At 45.8% G+C, this 24862-nt stretch overlaps 1 protein-coding gene across 1 annotated transcript in view; it reads right to left on the reverse strand.

The window, feature by feature from the left end:
- LOC138480617 (collagen alpha-1(XXI) chain-like) overlaps positions 1-24862 on the reverse strand; it is a 703399-nt gene that overhangs the window by 342318 nt on the left and 336219 nt on the right. Inside the window, exons 8-9 of the mRNA XM_069612315.1 lie at positions 21670-21681; positions 21496-21579 (exon numbers count right to left, since the gene is read on the reverse strand). Coding sequence (XP_069468416.1) covers positions 21496-21579; positions 21670-21681 — 96 coding nt within the window. The remainder of the gene's footprint in view (positions 1-21495; positions 21580-21669; positions 21682-24862) is intronic.

Genomic DNA, 24862 nt, shown 5'->3' on the forward strand with positions numbered 1-24862 from the left:
CACTACCCATCAGTTGTTGCATCCTCATTGTATGGTGTTTCCGGTAAAAGGTACCCTTCATGTTGATCCATTGGTGAACTGTGCTACCTTGGTAGTTCGATCATTCTGCTTGTACATGTGCCAGGTGTTTTCTTTCCACTTCGAGTTATCTACTGGAGACTCTTCAAGGGTATTTTTATGGCAAGAGGCTTTTTACCTGGTTTGGGTGTTTGGCTCCTTGGAGTTGTCTGCGATTTGGTATTTTTTACAGTCAAGGAGGCCTCTGAGGGGGCTTGACCTTATTTACACGCAAGGTGGATCATGAAGGCCAAGGGGTTGGGGGATAGTGTAGCCAGGTAGACTGAAAGGGAGAAGGCTACATACCCCAGACACACTTGTTCAGAAGGTCATGGTGATGTGTAGATGAGGGAGGGCCTTTTCTTGTTGGACAGTTAGCCTGGGCTACAGTGTTTGGCCACTCTCTGACAATGTCATTGTGGGGTACTATGTACATGATGTGTTCTGCTGGTCAATGGCTGTTCCTGTGTTGTATTTACTTTTCAGGTGTCAGGGGATTTTTGTGGTTTGACATGCTGGGGTGTACACATGGGTAATGTTCACATGTGATGTGTATAGGACACTGAGGGTCACTTGATTTGACATGCATTTATTGCGTGCATGTCCCTACTGACACACACAGTTGCACAATGCTCCAACACACGTACAACCACCCTTCCATGCCCACAGGTGCACACATATTGCCTTCTCTGGCACGCTGTGTCCCTGCAGCGCATGATCAATTACCAATTGGGGATCGTGGACATGCATCAATGGGAACATTTTTTTTTGTCCTTTTGATGAGATGCTCAAGGTGTATCCCCAACACAATGGCAGCTCACTGTGCTCTCTGCTGAGCAGTGTGTAGCAGGAGACGCACACAGCACACGGGTTTGGGAGTGGCGATTTTGCATTGCCCAATGTGCATGTGCACAGACATTCAGTGCTGTGTTGAAGCTACCACTGGTGTACAGCATTTGTGTATGACTTGGTATGTGTGGGAGGTTGTTGGTCAGTCATTTCATCTGATTCGATGTCAGGTGTCATTGTCTCGGGCCACTTTCCATTTATCACATGTCACTTCGTATCTTATTAGTCATGTGTTGGGCTTTTGCTATTGCATGCCATGTCATGGTGTGGCAGACAAGGGTGATGTGGGGTGGGAGGGTTTGGGTGACATACCTGCGATTGTCATGGCCTGTTTTGCGGGGGGTGTGATACACACCTTGCATGTGTTCCTTTTGGTCACACGGAATTGGTTGGGTTTAAGTAGCTAGGGATGCACACAATGTAGCACTTTCATGGCAACATTCTCAGAGTGGTAAAGTTGTGACAGTTGACTGTCTCTTTGTCATCATCGATTGTCACCTGGTATGTGCCAGGCCTGTGTGCACTCCGCAGGGGTGGGAGCTAAGGTGAAAAATGTGGCCACAAGCTGGGTCCGGGCTGCCTCGCCACGTGCCCTATCCCCTCCCATGGGCAGCGCCTGTGCCTGTGGTTGGGAATGTGGAGGCACCACCATTTCCACCGGTACACCCTGCCATGTTGCAACTTTGTGCAGGACACATGCTGCCACAATGATCCTGCACACTACTGGGGGTGCATATAGTAGCTGCCCGGTAGAGCGGTCAAGGGAGCGGAAGCGTGACTTGAGCACTCTGAATGTGCGCTCCACTATGCCCCTGGTTGCAATATGGGCAGCGTTGTATCTTACCTGGGGTGGTGTGGTGGGGTTCCGGATTGGCGTCATCATGTGGTTGCTCAGAGGGTAGGCACTGTCCCCTGGGGAGGTGATAATGGTTGTGATTATTAGGGTTTGTGTATTTGTCTGTGTGCGACATGCATGCATGTGCACAGCCATTTGTACTCACCTAGGAGCCATGCGTCGCCATGCTGCCCAGCTTCCAGGGCCCGGCTCAGGGCGGACATTCTGTATATGAAACTGTTATGGGTAGAGCCAGGGTAGTTTGCATAGACAGAGGTGATTATTCCCTTTGCATCGCATACGACCTGCACGTTGATGCAATGCCAGTGTTTGCGGTTTCGATAGATGTGCTCAGTGGCCCTAGGTGGACGTAGGGCCACATGGGTGCAATCTATGGCACCAAGCACTTTGGGGAAGTGTGCCACCCTGTAAAAGTCCTGGACCACGGCCTGCCTTTCTGTGGGTGTTCTGGGCATGTATATGTGCCTGCGGACTGAGGGGCGCGCTGTCTTGATTGCCAACACCTGGTGTAGGCAGCGTGACTGCATGGCCTGTGAGACCCCACCCACTATGGCAGTTGTCCGCTGAAATGACCCAGTGGCCAAAAAATGCAGGACATTGAGCACCTTCTCCAAGGGGCTCAATGCTTGGGAGCACAGGGTGTGGGATGTAAGGTCATCTTCCCACTCCCTGACCAGGTCTAGGATGATACGAGGTGGAAACCTATACCTGCCATAGACCTGGTCGTCAGGCATCCCAAAAAGACTAGTCCGGGGTAATAAAATGCAGGCCCTGGCAATTCTCCTCCTCCTGCGGTGTCCTACGATCAATGCTGCGACAAATGGGGCATTCATCGTAGCTGTATATACATGTTTGTTGTTTGCACGCACTTTTATGCTGTGCGCGGGGACACTTCTGTCTGCCTTCATGTGGCGGACGGATTGACGCCTGTGCGTGTCTTTGAGCGTGCGCGGGTTTCCCGTATTTGATTCCATGAATACGTGTTGTACGCGTGCGTGTGGGCATTCCATGTATTTCCCTGCAGTACTTCCCCAGTTACGCCTTCTTTTTCACGCGTTGTTCCCCATTCCGCGTGTTACGCCCGGTGTCCCGTCCCCTTTTTGGTGTGTGCGCCGATGTTGTGCGCTTTCCCCTGTGTGCGTCGCGCATGGCATTCGGGATGTTTCAATGACGTGTGCGCCCGTGTGCGCCGCGTACAGATTTGCCGCACATCCCAACGGAAACACGCGCAGGGCCTTCCATGAATCGCACGCGTGCGTGTGCGCCTGCTTTTTCACGCTTGCGCCAGCTTGCATCAAGTTTTTTGGCACACATTGGTTCCCATGAATCGGCCTGTTAGTGCGAGGAAATATCGGAGACATTTAAAGCTTCATGAGTGATATGATAGGTTATTTATAACGCGCTTAATAACCAGAGGTTTCTAAGCGCAGACCCGGGGATCGAACCCTTGTTGCTCCATGTCCTCTGGCTTCTAAGGCGAGCACGTTGCCCCTGAGCTATCCTCCTGAGACCGAGAGTTACAGGCAACAAACTAACTTTGTGTTTTACTAAGTTTGTTTGGTTTTTATTCTCAAGTGCATGAGTTCTATGCTTTAGGCTTAACTTAAACCTCAAGTTTTCGCACTGAGTTATATTTTTTAGGACACATTTCTTTCAGGTTTGAACCTACCTAACCTCAGACCATACCCCTGCTCTGTGGGTAGTTGACTTGTGCCATGAAGTGCATCCATACCTTGGTTGCAATCCCTTTTACCATCACTACTTGCAGGGCATGACTGTGTGCCCAGAACAGTCCTACGATTATGCCCTGGTCACACTGTTTGCCTGCACTGCACACAGCATTTCCCAGGGCCATGCCCTTCGGGAAGAGTGTCAGGGGCATAGTCTTCTACCTGCACTGACCATACTCCATACCCCTGCCCTGTAGGTAGTGCACTTGGGTCATGCAAGTGCAGCCATGCCGTTGTGCAATGCCTTTTTATCCTCACTACTTGTGGGGAATGACTGTCTGCCCCAAGCAGGACTGTGGTTATGCCCTGGTCTCACAGTTTGCCTGCACTACTCACTGGGTCCTGTGGCCTTTGCCTGCGGGTAGAGCACCAGGGCCATAGTCTGCAGCCATGCCCTATACACACTTTCTCTACTTGGGCTACCCAATCACCAGGGCAGCAGTGATAAAGTGAACGTCTCTTCACACCATTGTTAGATCGTCTCCTGTGATGAAAACAATCATTTTCGACCCTCATTTCAGCTGGCCTCAACCAAAAGCGGAGGCTTGAAAGGTTTCTTAGTTAAACATCATGGTCATCTTAATTAATGAATTAATATGCGCATGAGCGAAATGCTGAAAAACATTTTGACAAGAGAAATTTCCTTCTGGAATTATGCCAATTAAATACAAAAGAATTCCTTGTCTTTACATATTTTCTATTTTAAACACAAAACTCAGACAAGAAAATAGAAAAAAAATCAATTGTTTCTGTTTCTCTTTATCTGGTAAATAAATACAAATAGCTGTGATTACTCCAGCTTACGCAGGAGACAACTGTAGCTAAATCAGGTACCACAAAAACTAAAAATGGACACAATTCTCCAAAAATTGAGGAACCGTAACAGCAATTGGTGAGCATATTACAAAGTGGCTGGCAGATTTTTTTACATGGAAAATTTGAGGTGTCCCCACAACCAAATATTTTTATTTTTGTATTGTCTAAAACTGTTCCAAAGTTCATGCATCGATCATCAAAGGCACAATTGTTCATGTACTCTCAGTGCAGGAAATGGGCCGGAACAAGATGGCACTCCAGCAAAAAATGTCTTGTCGAGCTGTTCAAACTGGTGTATATGTCCTGAATTTTAGAGACATCTCCTTATTAGGGTGAATATTGAACCAATCAAAACTGAATAGTCCATTATTCGCTGAAAAGGTTCTCTTAATGAATCACAATATGTTTAAAATTTAAAATTGTGGACATTATGTTGTTCCCATAATGCTCTTTGCTTTTATGCAAAGCGCCAGTATTGAGTTCTATTTAGAGACACGTCCCTTGGCCTCCTCTCTTCTTCCCAAAGCCCCGCCCCTCCTAAGAAATGACGTTCCCCCAATAAATGTTTTCCATTTCCAGAAAGTGTACTCTTGGTTACAACACTATGTGAAAAGGGGTCTGGGATGATGTTGGCAAAAACCATGGGCTGGATGGGGAAGCGCCTGCGTGGGTCCGCCCATACATCCGATAATTAAGAAGAAGAAGGATGGGGAAGCGCCTGCGTGGGTCCGCCCACGCTTTCAGTAATTAAGAAGAAGAAGAAGAAGAAGAAGGATGTACAATTATAAAAGTCCAAACCTTTGGCATTGCCAATGCTTGTTTAGAAGGGATTTCCGGAATATGGATAAATGCTGCACTTATCTACCCTTGCAGTTCAGAGGTGTTACAAGCAACAAAATAGAGCAAAGTACTGCCACCTAACTGTACCCACAGTGTGTTTCGCCTTACGTTAGCGACATCACTCATTATTCGCGGAATTCACGTCTTTAAAATGTCCTAATGTTATGCAGCCAATGCACCTTCTGATGTTTCTTTTCTGAAGCGGCTGCAAAAGCACCACGTGCACCACACAAGAAACTATAGTTCAATAAATACCTGGAATTAAAGTGTTTTGGCATCAAGGTTGACGCGTGCTACACCTTCTACGCCCCCATTTTTTCTACACCTTTCCAACAATCACATTGACATTTGGAGAGCTTTGAAGAGTTGGCCGTTTGCTCAGGCACGGGCCAATTCCCTTTTCAACACTAAACATTTCAGTTGAAAAGCAAATGTGGAATTTGGTGGTGTAAATTTTGCTAAAGTGAATTGAGCGACTTACCGTCACCACCTGCGGTAACAGTTTTGTGTCTGAATTATTATGAGATTGCAGTTATACCTTGTGGGATGTATTTACCCATGCATCCAAGCCATACCTCAAAAACTGTGCAGTACTGACATGGAAAACATCATGATGGCCAGAGCTTCCCAGAAAATGCACAGGGAAATGCATGAAGCATAGGCTGCCACTCATTTTTGCCGATGTTATGGGCACAGAAGGACGCTGCCTAAAACCACCATTGGACTACCCACACAGTAGTCTGAAACCATTGGGAGTGGCAATGCTGATTGCCAAAAGCAAACCCATAACTGTTGGGAATTCATTTTCTTAAATCCCAAAAAGGGGTGCAGTACCAGTACTCAGCACTATCCAAAAGCCGGCGTTTTAAAACCACCAGATTTTGTAGAAAACTGAATAAATGAACCCAAAGCAAGCCAAAGAAAGACTTACTGAGAGGTGGATCCAATGTAAAGTTATATTCTGAAGTGATTTGAAGGTTTATAACAAGACTGGCTGAGCTGTGGATTTCAGCAGTTTAAGTAAATTTGGACTGAAAGACACTACAAATCTAAATGTTTAAAAGAAATGAGTGACCTACTTTGAGTGTCACATAGGTTGCAATTGTTTAAATGTCATAGTTTTAAACTTAGAATCAGCATCCTAGCTGCATATGTAAAAAAATGTCTTGACTTAAACTGGGGAACAGAAATGACATGTAGCTAAAAACTGGCTTAAAGAGATTCCAATTTTGACTGGCAACTACCCCCCATCAGGAGTGAAACTTGAGTCACAGCTGTGTTCCCAGGCCTATCTGCCTTTTGCTGGCCACACTAAGGATATGCCATATCTCTGATAATTGAATTAAGGGGAGCCCCCACAGAATACAGGAGATCTGAACAAAGCCCTGTCCTGACCCAGGCAGATGGTTTATTGCAGATGTCGTAAATGTAGCTTCCTCCTGGAAGGACAAAGGAGGGGCACTGCCTGTGAGAGCAAGCTGGCTTGGCAGAACTGGAAAAACCAGAAATTCAACCTTGTGCTGGTGGAAAACCACACCCCTTTGGGGCCAGAACATAACTCTAAAAAGATGAATAACTCATAGTACGGACATGTGAAAATTTTATAAATGACACCATAATTCTTGTGATTTTTCTGCCCACATTTTAAGAGGTTTTTAGAACCGGTGGCATGTTCAGGGGAGTTTTAGCGGAAAAGAGGATATTACTCAAAATGTGTGCATGTGAAAAATCTGACACTTCATCAACTAATGTCCATACTCCTTGCGCACATGTGTGTAAATTTGGGTTAATGTCCGATATTGCAAACCAGTTAAAAAGTGCAAAATATTGCCATTTCTGAATGCAAGCCCCCAGGAAGAGCAGAGTTGGAACAGGGGATACCTCCTGTGATATGTGATGGGTGCATGTAATTTCAAACCACTGTGTAGCTATGAAAGATGTATTTGGTTCAAATCTAGATTTGTGTGCAAGTTGACAGGAGGAGTGGACTTTCTGCAGGCTGTAAAATGACATCACTCTGACACAATTTAGCTTCCCCAATCAGGGGAGAAATGAAAGCTTGGCCAATGATAAGTGGAGAGGGGCTGGCTAGTGATGCTGCTCACACACACCCATTTTAAAAACACATAAAAGCAGAGAGACAGGACAGATAGGGACCTTCAAATCCATTTGCAGCTGGAAGCTCTGCCGGGAAAATCCATACTTTACCTCCATCAACCTTCAGAGACCCAGACCAGACCAGCAGAGTAGAGCTGACCTGTTAGCAGAACCAGAGAGAGCTGACCCAGATCACTGTGAAGTGCAGAGACCAGAGTCCAGTCTAAAACCTGACCAGATCCGTGGCGAGGCCCATTTCACTCAAGAATATAGTGCGAGTACCTAGAAAACTGTGCAGAACCAATCTCTTAGTTAAAATAATATAATTCAATCCTATTTTAATCTAAGTAGAACTGTCTCCTAACTGTCACCTGTCATTTGTAAAGCTGTCACTTGTCATTTTCTAGTTGCAAGCTGCACTTGTCTTTTTGAACTTTAAAATTTAAAATCTGAAAAACGACCTTTATTTAATCGCTCATATCTCCGTGACCGTTAGAGACTTGCAGTAACTTTCCTCTGAAAGCTGAGAATCGTGGCTTTCCTACGAACCTAGAACCGCATTCCTACCCCCTATAGTTTTGCCGCAATCGTGAAAAACGCACTCGCGAATTTACCGCAATTTGCAAATTTCTCCACGTGTGAAAACAGAGGCTGCTTGCCTTCCGTTGCAAAAATTCGTTTGCAACCTGACAACCATTATAGATCCTTGCTAAAGTGATCCTGAACTTATTCAAAGCATATACCACTCACCCTAAACCTCCTAGAGGGAATTAAAAGCATTTTAGTATATTTTTCACTTAATTGCCAGCACATATAAAAGCATTTGGGCCTGTGTTTTCAACTTCTGTAGTCTAAGTTGCTGGGTGAACTGAATTACATTTGAATTGCATTTCTGAGAATTGTGTGCCTTCCTTCCATTTCCTTGCATTGCATAAAAGGGGGGGTGAATTGTACAAGAAAGTGATTACATTGTCTTTGCTGAAATCCTATCAAGTTATTTTCTTTACTGCATTTCATTCCACATTGCATCCATTTGAAACCATAAAAGTATTGTTGCTATCTTATCCATTTCATGTCAACTCCTTAGTGATTATCAAGAAGGGTGCTAGTGCCAGATTCTCCGTTGTTAATCTTGATCATCTCAGATTAAGTGTGATATTCAATTATTAATTTATTATAAAGCGTGATATATATATATATATTGTTTAAATTATCAATTAAACCTTTTAACTTGCAAAACAGAACTACTTCTTGGCTCAGTGGGGTCAGGAGGATTCCAAGAGAGGGGTGTTATATAGGGGTAGTCATCCAGAACGCATGAACTGGACATAAAGTTATATCAATAAGGGTTTTCATTCAGTATTATAGACTAGGCGTTGACTTAGCTGTAGTGTTGAATTGAATCCTCTTACAAATTGGGGGCTCGTCCGGGACGTTTGGATTAGATCTATCACTTGTGCAGATTAATACAGCGTGCCAGCTGACCAGATACACATATCCGGTCGGAGCACACGCTGTGTTACGCTGTAAAGCACTTCTCAAAGGAACGCTCTAAGAAAAAGGTCTGTTTTGCAAAAATAAAATACAAACTTCTGTAAGTCAGGACAGAGACCAATCTCTAGAATGACGACCTTAGTAGACATGAAAATAGCCAGAGAGCACTTCTTACATAAGTTATTTGTGAGAGGTGAGTGGACTCACCAGGACCAAACAGGCTGGTTGCAGGCCATCACACCCCAAATCACGGAAACAGGGTCAGATATATGGAGAGACCAGGGTCCCTTACATGTGGCCCTGAGTGAACTATATATGTCCTCTAAGGCCAAGGATGAGCACAACAAGATTGCCAGGGTAGCGGCATATTTATATTTACATAGGGGAGCCATGCAGGACAAATGTGCTGAAGGCCAAGATTTGGCGAGTAGGCAACTGCTGGCATTGCAGAAGGCCCAATCTGATCTGGACTCTTCTGAGCAGAGGCTGCAGAGGAGCCAGGAGTCAGAAAATGAGAGTAGACAGCACATCATTAAAATAAAGAAGGATATGGACATCCTGCAACAGGAAAAGGCTGACCAGGATACTAGATTTCTGGCCCTGCAAAAGGAGCACCAAGACAGTTTGGACTTCTTACTGCAGAGCCAGAAAAAGCTGGAGCAACAATTAGACTTTAACAGGGCATGCACGGAGCAGGTAGCCACCCTGCAAAGTCATCTAGATAGAGTGAAGGTAGAGAGCAACAAGCTGATTTTGAAAGACCTGGATACCCAGGCAGAGTTTGATGAAGAACGCCAGAAAGCTGGTGCCTTTCAAAGGCAGAGGGACGACCTGGCGGCACAAATGCAGGCTCTTAGTCAGGAAAGAGACGCCTTAGGCCAGGAAGTCTGCCATTTAAAAAGAAAAATGGAAGAAAATCACCTGGCCCACCAGGGACTGGGTGACCTCCAAAAAGAAAACCAGAACTTGGTAGAGCACACCAGAAGGGTGGAAGAGGCTCTGGCAAGAAAGGAGCAGGCCAGTAAGGATGGGACTCAGGAGGTAAACCTCCTGCAGCATAGACTGGCCCAGTTCTCCAGGACCAACCAGGAAGCACAGAGGGAAAATGAGGCCCTCTGTCAACACAATGATAGGCTCCAACAACAGGTAGCGATGCAGGAGAGACTGATAGAGTCTAGTAAGGCCTTAACTGAGGAACTGAAGGCACAAATGCAGGCTCTTGCATTGCAACAGGGAGCAGGGGCGGATAGAGATGAGGTTCGCTGGGAAAGGGAAGCTCCGGAGCATAACCTCAGGAGCCCTAGTACCAGAGGCCCTCATACCTCTCAGTCCCTGGACTCTGCCACCCCCATGTTCCCTGGCGCACATGAGCACCGGGCCACAGGGATGGCAGACTACTATCCCGACAAAAGTATGGGGCTCATAGGCCAGTACCACCCAGGTATGGAGGGGCGGGCATCCGGGTATGGGCACCCAAGTACAGTACAGTTCAATGGGGAACCCCCGGAGAGTAGGCCCCTTAAGGGCATCCTGAAAACCTCTGCCCAGTTAGGTCAGTGGGGGGGTACCCAGCAAATCCTGGCAGCAAGGAGGGATCTGAGGACTCCTCTGAGCACCACAGGAAACAGGAGACCAGGTCCCCACATTCTGCCAGCCATTCCCAGGCTCGCAGAATCCGGGAAAACCTGGAAGAACAGACAGGAACCTCTGGGAGCAGTGCCTCTGAGTCAGAGGATGAATGGACAAGGGTTACCCGAACCAAAAAGGCCAATAAGGCAAAAAGGGCCTTGCTTAAGGACCCCTTAAAGCAGATTAAGGCGATCAGGAGCGTCATCACGCCTTACCATAAGAACGCTAAGTATTCTGTTTGGGAGCACTTAGAGTTGTTTGAGCAAATGATGGAGACTTTCCATTTGAAGGACAGCCAAAGCTGTATTCAATATGTAAAGTGGACCTTCTCCCCGGAATACTCCAGTTTCTTTGCGGGGCTGGAGGACCAAAATCATTTAAGATGGTCCACCTATAAGGCGGCCATCTTGAAACATTTTTCTGTTCACAGAAATCCTCAAGAGGCTCGCAAGGCAGCCTACAATTTGCAATGTGGGGAGGATCAGGCCCCACAAGAATTTGTGCAAGAACTGAAACGTGCTTTTGCGCAGACCACCAGAAGGGTGCGCACAGACAGTAGAGAATTCATTAATACATTTTTTCATGCCTTGCCCAAATACATAATGACCCAGCTCGTGAGGGATTTTCATGAGAAAAGATCTTTAGACTGGGTCATTGAACAGGCTACCCGGATCTATGAGGTGCAGAAACCGGTAGATAGCAAAAGTAATGCCCCGAAAAACCCCAAAGCCAACAGCACCCCTGCTGCTGCCAAGGTGGCAGAGGTAAAGGTCACCCCCGTTTTGGATTTGGAGATGGGGGGCCTAAAAACCTACCTGCACCTAATAATGCTAGGCCCAGAAGGTCCTCGGGCCAGTCACAGACAGGGAGCCAGGGAGGCAGCCCCACAAATGGGGTCCCTCGCTCTCCTGATTATGTAAGTCCCCGTTACAAGGGAAATCGACCCATCCTGGGTTATGTGTGGACTCCTCCAGCCCAAGGGGGGGATCCAGCCAAGCACCTAACCCAGGGAACTTCCCTCCCAACTTCCCACAGGAGGGCAGAAATTCTCCAAATCCTGGGCAGAACTTTTTCCCCAGGTATCCACCCAATTTCCAACCCCAAAATCCTCCACCCTTCTTTCCCCAATTCCCTGAGCCCAGACAACCTAATCCGGGAGAGGGGAGGCCAAAGGTGGAGGGGTACCCAAATCTTCCCAACCAGGGGTACTACCAAAGAAGGGATAGCTACCCTTCCCGGGATCAGCCCAGGGGAGAAAACAGGGCCCCGTATCAGCCTGAGCGGGTTTCCCAGTTAGAGCGCCAGGTTCAAAACATGGCGCGGGATCTGGGTCACATACTGAGGGCGCAGCAGAACCCTCAGATGGGCGTGCCGGCGCAGAACGCACCCAACTCTGGACCTGGTGCTCCAGAACAATGACGGGGGCAGCACCCTGATAACTCACCGGTTCCCAGGGAGGAGGCACAAGGGGAAGGGGGTGTAAAGCCTTGGAGGAAGCTTCCTTCCTCACTTGTAAACAGCCCCTGGAAATCCAGGAAACGGAAACAAAATCTCTTGCCCCTGAAAGTCTGCCTCCTAAGGAGCAGAGGGGGGGTAGGAGAAACAAAAGACCCAAACAGACTCAGTTTGAGGAGGAGGTACAGATCTTCCAATTTGAGGGAGAGGGATCCTCAGAGGATCCTGGGAAAAGGATCTTCTCCTTCAGAGAGGGGGGAACTCCTCCGAAAGAAAAATGGGTCCCTAGGGATGCAAATCCAGACTGGGGAGATGTGGAGACTGAGCTACCGCCGCCCACCATCTCATCCCAGAACCAACAGCAAGAAAATCCCCTGGTTCAAACCCATCCTGGTGACTGCCTCCAAAAAGGGGGGGGCGGCCCGGAACCGGAGCCAGGGGAACCCACAATGGCTCTGATCTCCAGTTGCCAAATTTTTCTTTCAGATTCCCAAGGCTCTCCACAGAATTCCGCCCAAATCTCTTCTCTTGCAATGTCCAAAACCAGAAAGTTAGCCCACCAGTTGTCCAAAAATGTGCATTATCTGTGCCCCCTTGAGGAGAAGGAGGGAAGATACTATGCCCCGGTACAAGTACAGGGGCAAGGTACAATTTTGGCACTGGTGGACACTGGATCTCAAGCTACCCTTCTGTCCAGAAGGGCCTTTGACGAACTGAATGCAGGAAGGGGAGAGAATTACCAAATTCCTCTCACCTCTCTTCCTGGACAACTGCAGAACTTTGACGGGAAGGAAATTCCCGTCGAGGGGACGGCAGACTTGGACATTAAAATTGGGCGACACAAGTTGAAACACCCAGTCATAGTTGTGACTCCAGAGGGCACCCCTTGTTTACTAGGGAATGACCTCCTGAGAAGGTTGTCACCCCTAATAGATTGCGTAAACAAGGTCCTCTGGACCCAGACTAGCCGACCAATAAAATTAAAACAGAGTGTCAACCATGTTAGTTTAAACGGCACCTGCCACATGGTTGAACAAAAATCTGACCAAGTAGAATTTCACTTCCAGAACAACCAGATTCCAGACGTGACAGTAATAGCAGTAGGACAACAGACTGGTGATGGAGGGTCCTCTCTATTTCTGAAAATCAACCTGCCTTTCAGTCTAAAGTGGTACTCCACGCTGGAAGGAAACACTCTGAGATTCTATACTAATCCACAATCAGAAACTCCCACTCCTATAGTCCAGAAAGATGTGAAATCAGCTCAGAGCCTGGCTGATATTCAGCAAATTGGGGAGCAGTTGTTCATCCCTGTCCAATTAAATGATGGGAAGGACTCTGTTCTCGCTCGAGTGTGTGTGAACAACGGTAAGAGCTTCATCAGCGTAGCCATGTTCCGCCAACTCCCAAAAGATCCAGCCATTCCCACATTCAAACTGATAGACAAATGGGAAATGGACCTGGAAGCGCCTAATTCCAAACATCTCCTGCCAAGCAGGTGTATGCTCAAAATCTCCATTGGCAACAAGAGCATAGTCCATAATTGTTGGGTCGTGCGAGACGTCCCTGCCGCCTTTTACTTAGGCAGTGACATTCTCAATCGCTTTGCCATTAGTTTGGACCTAATAAACTTCAAAGCTTGGTCCCGATTAGCGGATAATCCCATGGGCTTTGATGATCCAGAAAAAGCATTTAGGTCAGCTCAATTGCTACCTTATGCAGTTGAAATTCAGATCAAAGAGGAAGTCACCATCCCAGAAAGGACCCGACAATTCTCCCTGGAAGTGAAAGTTAAAAGAGGACAATATTTGCAAAACCCTGATGCTTACATACATCTAAATGCTTCTCTCCAACAGCAAGGGTTGGGGGTAAACCCAACTCCATTAGTCAACATAGAACATGACACCATTCTAATAGAGGTGGATAACAGCGACTTAAAGAGTATTACTCTAGCCGCAGGCACCATTATTGGAATGGCGGTTGATGACCGACATTTTTCCATAGATTTAGGTAATGAACTGTTAGGGCCAATCCCCAAGGACTGCGTTGACAGTGACAGTGAGGACAATACAACACCAGACAGGATTTTTACCCGGCATGGGGGGAACTTCCTGGTGTACACTTCTTGCCCTTATGGTAAGGAAGATGTGACGTGTGACTTCCGGAGGGATGAGGTGATTTTCCAGGTCCATGGGGGCTGCCTTTCCCACCTGAAGCCTCCAGTCCAAATCAGCACTCTGACCAGGGACTTCTCCACCCAGCTGGAGGAGGCCGCGGAGATAGCCAAACCAGAAGTCTTTCCAGGCTTCAGGCAGATGGTGGAAGAGAGAGTCAACCTAGCTGACGCCTGTGTGACTCTGGAACAAAAGCAAAAGTTGAAACAAGTTTTCTTGGATTTCCAAGATCTCTTTGCGGTAGACTCATATGACTGTGGCCGCACCGACATCCACACAACAACAATCCCCACGGACCCTGGCATGACTCCTGTGTTTGTGAAGCAATATCGCTTGCCTCTCGCATCAATGGAGTCCCTTACTGAAATAATTAAGAACCTTGAGTCCCGGGGAATAATCCGTCCAGTCCACAGCACCTTCAATAACCCGGTGCTGGGAATATTGAAGCCGAACGGCCAGTGGAGACTCTGCGCTGACCTCAGGGAGCTCAACAAATGGGTCCATACTTCCCGATGGCCTCTGCCCTACATTGACCAAGGGCTGGCCCAGATCCAGGGGTCACAGGTATTCACAGCAATAGACCTGACCAATGGATACTGGACCGTGCCTGTCAGTAGGGAGGACCAATACAAGCTGGCTTTTACCTTTGGGGGCCAGCAGTATACATGGACCCGGACTCCCTTCGGATACCTCAACTCCGGCAATGAATTCAACATTTTTCTACACAAGGCCATGCCCGACTTGGGTGCAAGGGGTAACCTGGCTTATGTAGATGATGTCCTCATCAAAAGTTCATCTGTGGAGGAACACATAGCGGAGATCCGTTATGTTCTGACGCAGTTGAGGGCCGCCGGAGCAAAACTTTCCTTTCAGAAAGCACAGTGGTGTAGAACCCGTGTTAATTTCTTGGGGCATGAGATTACTCCTCAGGGTCTCTGTCCCCAGGAAAAGAAAGTGGAAGCACTTCAGAAACTGAAAGACCCCACAACTCTGCGGGAACTAAGGAGCCTCCTTGGACTGACTAATTACAGCAGAAAGTTCATTGAGGGCTACGCAGAGATCACCAGACCCCTGATTCATCTCCTGAAAGGGGGGGTCAAGTGGGAATGGGGTCCAGAACAAGCCGAGGCAGTAAGAAAACTCAAGAGAAGCCTCTCACAAGCGCCTTGCCTAGCTTACCCTGTCAGAAACAAGGAGTTCTTCCTGGAGACAGGGTTCTCTAATACGTGCTTGACGGCAGTATTATACCAAAAGCATGACAAGGTCAATAAAGTAATCTCCTATGCGAGCAAAACTTTATCCTCTGTGGAGGAAAAATTCAACGATTGTGAGAAGGCACTCCTGGCAACGGTGTGGGCATTGAAGAATTACCGCCCGTTTATCCAGGGGGAACACATCATAGTGGAGACTCCACACCAGCCTCTGCAATATCTCCAAAGTGACAGAACCCGGGCCGGAAATGTGAGTAATTCCCGAATTACTTCCTGGATTCTGTCAATGCAAGGCTTTCCTGTGGAGGTCAGATATGGCCAAAACAAGAAGAGTCCACTCGCGCAAGGTCTGGCTGACTTGCATGATTGTGCCAGAGAAAACTGTCTCGAGGACGAAAGTCTAAAAATCAAGGACAACATGGAGGCATACCTTAATTCCCCACACAAAGTCTTTGAAGAGGACAAGTGTGAGGGAATGCCCACTGTCTATGTGGATGGATGCTCTTACCATGTTGACAACAACGGGGAAAAAGAACTGGTGGCCGGCGTAGGGAATGCATGGGTGAATGAGTCCCCAGAACCCTCCGCTGGACACAAAATTGGTCCCCGAAGTAGTCAGGTGGCAGAATTGATGGCTGTGCATCAGGCCATCCTCACTGCTGTCCAGCATCAACTCCACGAACTGGTCATAATCACAGATTCGGATTATGTACGGAACGGGTTCGTGGAGCACCTGGTTAATTGGAAAACCAGAGGCATGTTATGTGCTAACAACAAACCCTTGAAACATGGGAAGTTGATCCAAAACATTGATGATCTGGTCACCTCGAATGAGATGACCATCTATTGGAAAAAGATCAAGGGTCATTCCAAAATAGAGGGACCAGACAAAACTGGAAATGACTTAGCTGATCAGCTGGCCAAAACCGGGGCCATCCAAGGGGATCTAATTGAGATTGAGTCCCTGTTGGGGGAAATCCAGGTCACTGCTATCACTAGGTCCCAGACAAATGCTCACAATGACCTTTCAATTGCACAATGGAGTAAGGAGACCCCTGATGCTGATTTGATTACAGCTCAGAAGGGGGATCCAGTTATTGGTAAATTTTACCAACACCTTGAGGACCCTGAGAACTTTCCCCTGACGGATACCGATTACACTGGGAAATAGGACCTAAGAGTGTTGATGAAATGTCCAGAAATGTTCCGAATCCAAGATGGTTTGTTGGTAAGGAAATCCAAAGCTGGCCACGATCAGTGGGTGGTTCCTACCTTATTCCGAAGCCTGATGTTAAGTCACGCCCATGATGCGGCCACCGCCGGTCATAGGGGGTTTCACACAACACTGGGAATCTTAAGAGAGGTTGCATACTGGCCACACATGGGGCAGGACCTCGACCAATACTTGAAGGGGTGTCTTGTGTGTGCACAATTTCAGCCATCATCCCTTACGCACCGTGCGCCTCTCCAAAAGCGGGGGATGACACTGCCATGGTCAGATTTACAAATCGACTTTGTAGGCCCCGTGATTCGCTCTGCTAGGGGGAATAAGTACATGTTGACTGTGACATGCTTGTTTACCAAGTGGGTGGAATGTCTCCCAGCCCCAAATTGCAAGGCAGAAACCGCAGCTGCCTTGATGATTAACCACATCTTTTCCCGTTTCGGTCTACCTCAAAGGATTGAGTCAGACAGGGGTAGCCACTTCACCAGTGAAGTAATGACAAAGATGTGGGAGATACTGGGGGTCAAAAGGAAGTTGCATATTGCTTACCGGCCAGCTTCTTCTGGGGCAGTAGAGAGATATAACCGGACAATTGTGAGCATATTAAAGAAGTTTGTGGCAGATTCTGGGCCAAGTTGGGATATCCCATTACCTCTGGTCCTAATGGCCATCAGATCTACCCCTTCATCTGCAACCAAAATGTCACCATTTGAATTGATGACTGGGCGCAAGATGGTGCTTCCGCAGCATTTGCTCTACAGGACCCAAGAGCAGACACTGATAAATGCCTCCACAACTCATGAGTATGTGGAGAATTTAAGGAAACACCTTCAACATGCTTTTGCTTATGCTCAGCGGAATCTAGAAAGATTGGCTGATAGCATGAAGACCCATTATGACCTGAAAACTTCCAGGAAGGAATATCAGGTGGGAGACCGGGTCTTTCTATACAACTTCCAAAGGAACCAGGCCAAGCAGCGCAAATTTTTGCCTACATGGAAGGGACCCTTTGAGATCATCGACAAGATCTCCCCTGTGGCCTACAAAATCCACATCCCCAAAGGTCCTTTGGCAGCGGGGGAAGACAAGTGGGTCCACATAAACCAGTTGAAATGTTGCCATCCCAGGCACACTCTGCAACAACTGGAGGAATCCTCTGGAATCCTAGCGGGTACTGTCTCAGACTAATTCAGTTCCAACCATAAAACATACCACATCTAGTCTCTAAAATATTGTGATTTGCATGAAACTGTATCTTAGTTATACTGTTTTTTTTTTCAAAATAGGAATGTAATGTTTCGTTATGATGAAATGCATATGCTGCCCCACTATCTCAACAGTGGTGGAAAAAACGTCTATGAATAGGTATTGCCGCTCTTCCTTTGTCGTCCTAGGAGAAAGAAAACCTGGAGACGGGACAAGGAGGACGATCCGGAGACCGGGAGCAGAGACGCAACGGGCCCGGGGTACCGCCCAATTTTCCCATCAGGACCGGCGAGGAGAACCGATCGATCCGACCGGATGGAGAAAAAGATGCTGAACTGTGCCATCTATTGGAAGAAGATGAGGAAACATCCCAGGTCTTGCGAGTCCCATTCGTGAAATAGAATGGCCATCGCAAGAGGGGGGCTTGTGGGATGTATTTACCCATGCATCCGAGCCATACCTCAAAAACTGTGCAGTACTGACATGGAAAACATCATGATGGCCAGAGCTTCCCAGAAAATGCACAGGGAAATGCATGAAGCATAGGCTGCCACTCATTTTTGCCGATGTTATGGGCACAGAAGGACGCTGCCTAAAACCACCATTGGACTACCCACACAGTAGTCTGAAACCATTGGGAGTGGCAATGCTGATTGCCAAAAGCAAACCCATAACTGTTGGGAATTCATTTTCTTAAATCCCAAAAAGGGGTGCAGTACCAGTACTCACCACTATCCAAAAGCCGGCGTTTTAAAACCACCAGATTTTGTAGAAAACTGAATAAATGAACCCAAAGCAAGCCAAAGAAAGACTTACTGAGAGGTGGATACAATGTAAAGTTATATTCTGAAGTGACTTGAAGGTTTATAACAAGACTGGCTGAGCTGTGGATTTCAGCAGTTTAAGTAAATTTGGACTGAAAGACACTACAAATCTAAATGTTTAAAAGAAATGAGTGACCTACTTTGAGTGTCACATAGGTTGCAATTGTTTAAATGTCATAGTTTTAAACTTAGAATCAGCATCCTAGCTGCATATGTAAAAAAATGTCTTGACTTAAACTGGGGAACAGAAATGACATGTAGCTAAAAACTGGCTTAAAGAGATTCCAATTTTGACTGGCAACTACCCCCCATCAGGAGTGAAACTTGAGTCACAGCTGTGTTCCCAGGCCTATCTGCCTTTTGCTGGCCACACTAAGGATATGCCATCTCTCTGATAATTGAATTAAGGGGAGCCCCCACAGAATACAGGAGCTCTGAACAAAGCCCTGTCCTGACCCAGGCAGATGGTTTATTGCAGATGTCGTAAATGTAGCTTCCTCCTGGAAGGACAAAGGAGGGGCACTGCCTGTGAGAGCAAGCTGGCTTGGCAGAACAGGAAAAACCAGAAATTCAACCTTGTCCTGGTGGAAAACCACACCCCTTTGGGGCCAGAACATAACTCTAAAAAGATGAATAACTCATAGTACGGACATGTGAAAATTTTATAAATGACACCATAATTCTTGTGATTTTTCTGCCCACATTTTAAGAGGTTTTTAGAACCGGTGGCATGTTCAGGGGAGTTTTAGCGGAAAAGAGGATATTACTCAAAATGTGTGCATGTGAAAAATCTGACACTTCATCAACTAATGTCCATACTCCTTGCGCACATGTGTGTAAATTTGGGTTAATGTCCGATATTGCAAACCAGTTAAAAAGTGCAAAATATTGCCATTTCTGAATGCAAGCCCCCAGGAAGAGCAGAGTTGGAACAGGGGATACCTCCTGTGATTTGTGATGGGTGCATGTAATTTCAAACCACTGTGTAGCTATGAAAGATGTATTTGGTTCAAATCTAGATTTGTGTGCAAGTTGACAGGAGGAGTGGACTTTCTGCAGGCTGTAAAATGACATCACTCTGACACAACTTAGCTTCCCCAATCAGGGGAGAAATGAAAGCTTGGCCAATGATAAGTGGAGAGGGGCTGGCTAGTGATGCTGCTTATACACACCCATTTTAAAAACACATAAAAGCAAAGAGACAGGACAGATAGGGACCTTCAAATCCATTTGCAGCTGGAAGCTCTGCCGGGAAAATCCATACTTTACCTCCATCAACCTTCAGAGACCCAGACCAGACCAGCAGAGTAGAGCTGACCTGTTAGCAGAACCAGAGAGAGCTGACCCAGATCACTGTGAAGTGCAGAGACCAGAGTCCAGTCTAAAACCTGACCAGATCCGTGGCGAGGCCCATTTCACTCAAGAATATAGTGTGAGTACCTAGAAAACTGTGCAGAACCAATCTCTTAGTTAAAATAATATAATTCAATCCTATTTTAATCTAAGTAGAACTGTCTCCTAACTGTCACCTGTCATTTGTAAAGCTGTCACTTGTCATTTTCTAGTTGCAAGCTGCACTTGTCTTTTTGAACTTTAAAATTTCAAATCTGAAAAACGACCTTTATTTAATCGGTCATATCTCCGTGACCGTTTGTGCTAGAGACTTGCAGTAACTTTCCTCTGAAAGCTGAGAATCGTGGCTTTCCTACGAACCTAGAACCGCATTCCGATTCCCTCTATAGTTTTGCCGCAATCGTGAAAAACGCACTCGCGAATTTACCGCGATTTGCAAATTTCTCCACGTGTGAAAACAGAGGCTGCTTGCCTTCCGTTGCAAAAATTCGTTTGCAACCTGACAACCATTATAGATCCTTTATAGATCCTTGCTAAAGTGATCCTGAACTTATTCAAAGCATATACCACTCACCCTAAACCTCCTAGAGGGAATTAAAAGCATTTTAGTATATTTTTCACTTAATTGCCAGCACATATAAAAGCATTTGGGCCTGTGTTTTCAACTTCTGTAGTCTAAGTTGCTGGGTGAACTGAATTACATTTGAATTGCATTTCTGAGAATTGTGTGCCTTCCTTCCATTTCCTTGCATTGCATAAAAGGGGGGGGTGAATTGTACAAGAAAGTGATTACATTGTCTTTGCTGAAATCCTATCAAGTTATTTTCTTTACTGCATTTCATTCCACATTGCATCCATTTGAAACCATAAAAGTATTGTTGCTATCTTATCCATTTCATGTCAACTCCTTAGTGATTATCAAGAAGGGTGCTAGTGCCAGATTCTCCGTTGTTAATCTTGATCATCTCAGATTAAGTGTGATATTCAATTATTAATTTATTATAAAGCGTGATATATATATATATTGTTTAAATTATCAATTAAACCTTTTAACTTGCAAAACAGAACTACTTCTTGGCTCAGTGGGGTCAGGAGGATTCCAAGAGAGGGGTGTTATATAGGGGTAGTCATCCAGAACGCATGAACTGGACATAAAGTTATATCAATAAGGGTTTTCATTCAGTATTATAGACTAGGCGTTGACTTAGCTGTAGTGTTGAATTGAATCCTCTTACAACCTCATTCCAAAGGTCCATTAGACTTCTTGGCTACAAGATGTACAATCAAGTATGATAATACTGCCGGCACCATTATCACCATTTTATGGCGCTAAGACCGCTCTGCTATACGCATGCAAGCAGTTTTCCCACTTATCGGTTTACAAACCCACCATCTGGTGGACTGAACAAAAAAAACATCACTACCAACTGCTTTTTCAGATACCGCCAGGCTCATAATGAGTCCCAAAATATTAGAAAAGTAGCAAGACTTCCAATATACAGGTATGCCACCCGCTCCTTGCTTTGAGCGCTCAGATAACAACAATGAATGCAATTTTGTTTGCTAGCCTCAAATAAACCTCTGGTCGTCTCCAAATCAGGCCTCATTAAAATCAAGAACTTTCCAATTTGGAAAGATTGACGTTAAGCCACAAAATGGTCCTTTGTAGAGTGACTTACACTGGGTCCAGCAGCACCGGGCCTTCCTGGCTGCCCGTCGGGGCAGTCACAGCGCGAAGCGGGTTGCGCTCTCTCCAGTGGGCACTGCCAACAGAATAATGTCGAAACATCAGCCCAAATCAATATCTCTCAATTGGAACGTCACACAGGACTGATAATTTGATTTGTACTTACTCTTTCATCATCCTGTAAAAAAGGAAAGAAAACAGAATGGGCATTAAAAGCGTGGCCTGGACTCACTCTACGCGGCAGACGCGGCAGAGAACGCCAACATTTCTATACTGGAAAATATGGACCAGGCAAAACATTCTCAGGGGGTGTTGCGCAGCTTTCACTCATGCCATGTGCCTTCATACCACCACAACCAGGTCTCTTCTGGATTTGGGGTGCATATATCTTTTCACATGGAGGCATGTGATTTATTCAAATTTTCCAATAAACATGTAAACACACAATAACTTCAGCAATTACATCCGAAACGTCCTTAAATCCCAATAATAAATATACCGAGAAACCTCCCCTCCCCGCAAACAATCAAACTAGAAGGAGGGGCCTTCTTGAACTTGGATCTGGATTGAGTATATGTTACAAGAAGACGTTTGCAGATAAGATAAGTACATTTTTGATATTCTATATATTTGTAAAATGTACATGTATATATATATTATACATATATATGAATGTGATTTATTGAGCTCTTAATATCACAAGAGCACATTAGTGGAACCAGAACCCTGGGAAACCCTACGGCGCATGTGCGAAAGGGATCCAGAATTTGTGAACTTATTTCTGTGACTTCCTGAAATAAAGTTCATTTAATTCCAGGATTGGCAGACTATCAGGAACTTTATTTGAGCAGCCTGTTCCAGTGGATACATCCAGCAATGCCCTGCAGAACGATGTTGTATTTGTATAGGGTGCTGAAAATAAGATTTTCATGTCATGGTCCAGTTGAAATGTTTCAGAGTTTAAGCAAGCGAAAAACTGCTAAAAAAAATAACAATATGATCAAATTTTTATGGAGCACTTTTTCCCGGTTTCAGACCAAGTCAAAGGTCTGTAATAAAAGGTATTATCATTTCCCAGTGTATGGTCTTTAGTGTATCGACCTTGGAAGGATGAAGGACTGAGGTCTCCAGCAGGGTTTTGAACATCTCATAAGTAAAACACATGTGTCTGAGTTGTGCACTTAACTTGCGGATGCAGCTGACAGAGGAGCGCAACTTCATTTGAGACTGGCACTTAATTACTCTAGATCAGGAGTCTTCAACCTTTGGCTCACCAGATGTTTTGCACTACAGCTCCCATCATACCTAACTGGTGTAGTCAATGGTGAGAGTTCATGGGGGTTGTATTCCAAAACATCTGGAGAGCTGCAGGTTGCAGACACCGGCTCTAGAAAGAAATAAACAAGTAGACATATAGGTTCTTTGCAGTGTGTTTAGGGGACAAAGGAGGCAAGGAATGGAAGCATTCTGTGTATCTCAGAGGGTGCAAAGAGAGCCGGGAACTGGCAAGCAGCATTCACAGGTCATTAGCGTAGGATTCCTGTCTGTGTGCTGAGGTCACGTCTCACCCCTGCGCCATTAACCTCCTCCTCGTGTGGCTCCACAAGGACCTTGTTAGGAGGGACTGCACACACATTCATTGTTTTTATTTTTTTTTATTTTTTACATTTTATTATACGCCCAAACCAGGGTGTGTCATGGCGTAAGTTACAAGTTTACAGTAATACTTTCTGGTTACAGGGAAAGAGTGTCAGGTAAAGGCATTTGACATTGTCGTTGTAAACATTATTACAGACATTTGACATCGCAAACGTTAATACAGCATTGTGGTCAAACAGTCATTCACTATATCATACAGCAGGTGGGTTAGAATTTGTTAAAAAGCCAGGTTTTTAGCAGTTTCTTGCAGTGCATGTGGGAAGGCTCGTTGCTTATGTTGGAGGGGAGTGAGTTCCAGATTCTGGGGGCTGCTACAGGAAAGCTAGGGCTGCCTGTTCTTGAAACGGGGGATGAGTAAGTGAATGTTAGAATTAGATCTGAGGGATCAAGTTGAGGATTTGAGCGTGAGACATTGGATAAGATAGGTGGGGGCGTTTACCATACGACATCCACTTCCTTTGGACTGGAATATTGGGAGAAGCGACTGCTTTCTATTTCTCTGCTGTCGTCCAGCATTCTGCCAACGCATGGTCACTTCCCCACCCACTCAGTTTATGACTCTGCCTCGGTCTCAGCTTCCATGAGTTTATGCAAGGGGCTTCCCTTCAAAGCAGAACTCCCTTTGCTCATCTGGGGAAACGTTGTTGCAAATGGATAAAAAGACAAAGAGGAGATCCTGGAAAGATCCTTTTTTTTTTTAGGTGGAGAGCATCCCAGGTGAAACGCATCAATAAGCCAGCTTGGAAACTTTGCCAGAATAGAGATGGTTGCGGTGATGCCTTGCACTCGAAATGTCCACCACCTAAACCATGTGCTTACTGAGGGGGGCCTCTGTGTGATTCATGCACCTTGTATGTCAATCTATCCTTCCAAGCAGTTTACTTTCCCTTGCACTGGACCCCTCACTCAAATCTTGACAGAGTATATGTTCCTGAACATTTCTAAATCAAGCAAAAGTCAGGCCAGGAATGGTTTGCATTGAGTTCAAGGTTGGTTGGGAGGGCATTTTACTTTTAATTTGGCCATAGCAGTTAATGACCATGTAAGTATTGGAATAGCAGTGGACGATTTCCATTTAACTAATGTACGAAGACTTTACCAGAATACATACAATTGTGCAAGCAAAATTAAGTTTCACTGGTGGTCTTATTGGTTTCACTAGGATAACGTCAGAGCTTACCCAGAATTCCTCTCTGTTTTGCCTAGTTTCGCCATCACCGTAAGTTACCAATCTATCTAGCAATACCTAACACTAAGCACCATGTTTGCTCTGCTAGTATCAGCATAGTGTGCTGATGTCTAGCAGCCCTAACAATCTCAACCCCATGTACAATTCATCATTCCAATGGCAAGGACCGCTGAACCATCTTATAAATAAATATATTAAGCAATTCGATGATGCTGCAGGTTTAAAGAAAGTGGCTAGATACAAGTTCACAATGTATGGTCACCCACTTTTACAAGCTTCACATACAGTACATGTTAAATGACAAAATAGATTTTTATTAAAAAGCTGCCACTCCTCCTTCAGCGTGAAGAATTAATGAATTAATGAATGAATGAATAAGAACACATATTATAGGTGCTTATAAATGCAAGCTATTTATGGACCAGCATCAGAGATAGCAACTTGGGATCTTCAGAAGGCATTGAATCTGCCATGACAAATGCATAAGCGCAGAAGGAGGGCACGTTATGCA

This window comes from Ambystoma mexicanum, chromosome 5p (genome assembly GCF_040938575.1).
Source record: "Ambystoma mexicanum isolate Mex_15411 chromosome 5p, UKY_AmexF1_1, whole genome shotgun sequence".
NCBI classification, from domain to species: domain Eukaryota; kingdom Metazoa; phylum Chordata; class Amphibia; order Caudata; family Ambystomatidae; genus Ambystoma; species Ambystoma mexicanum.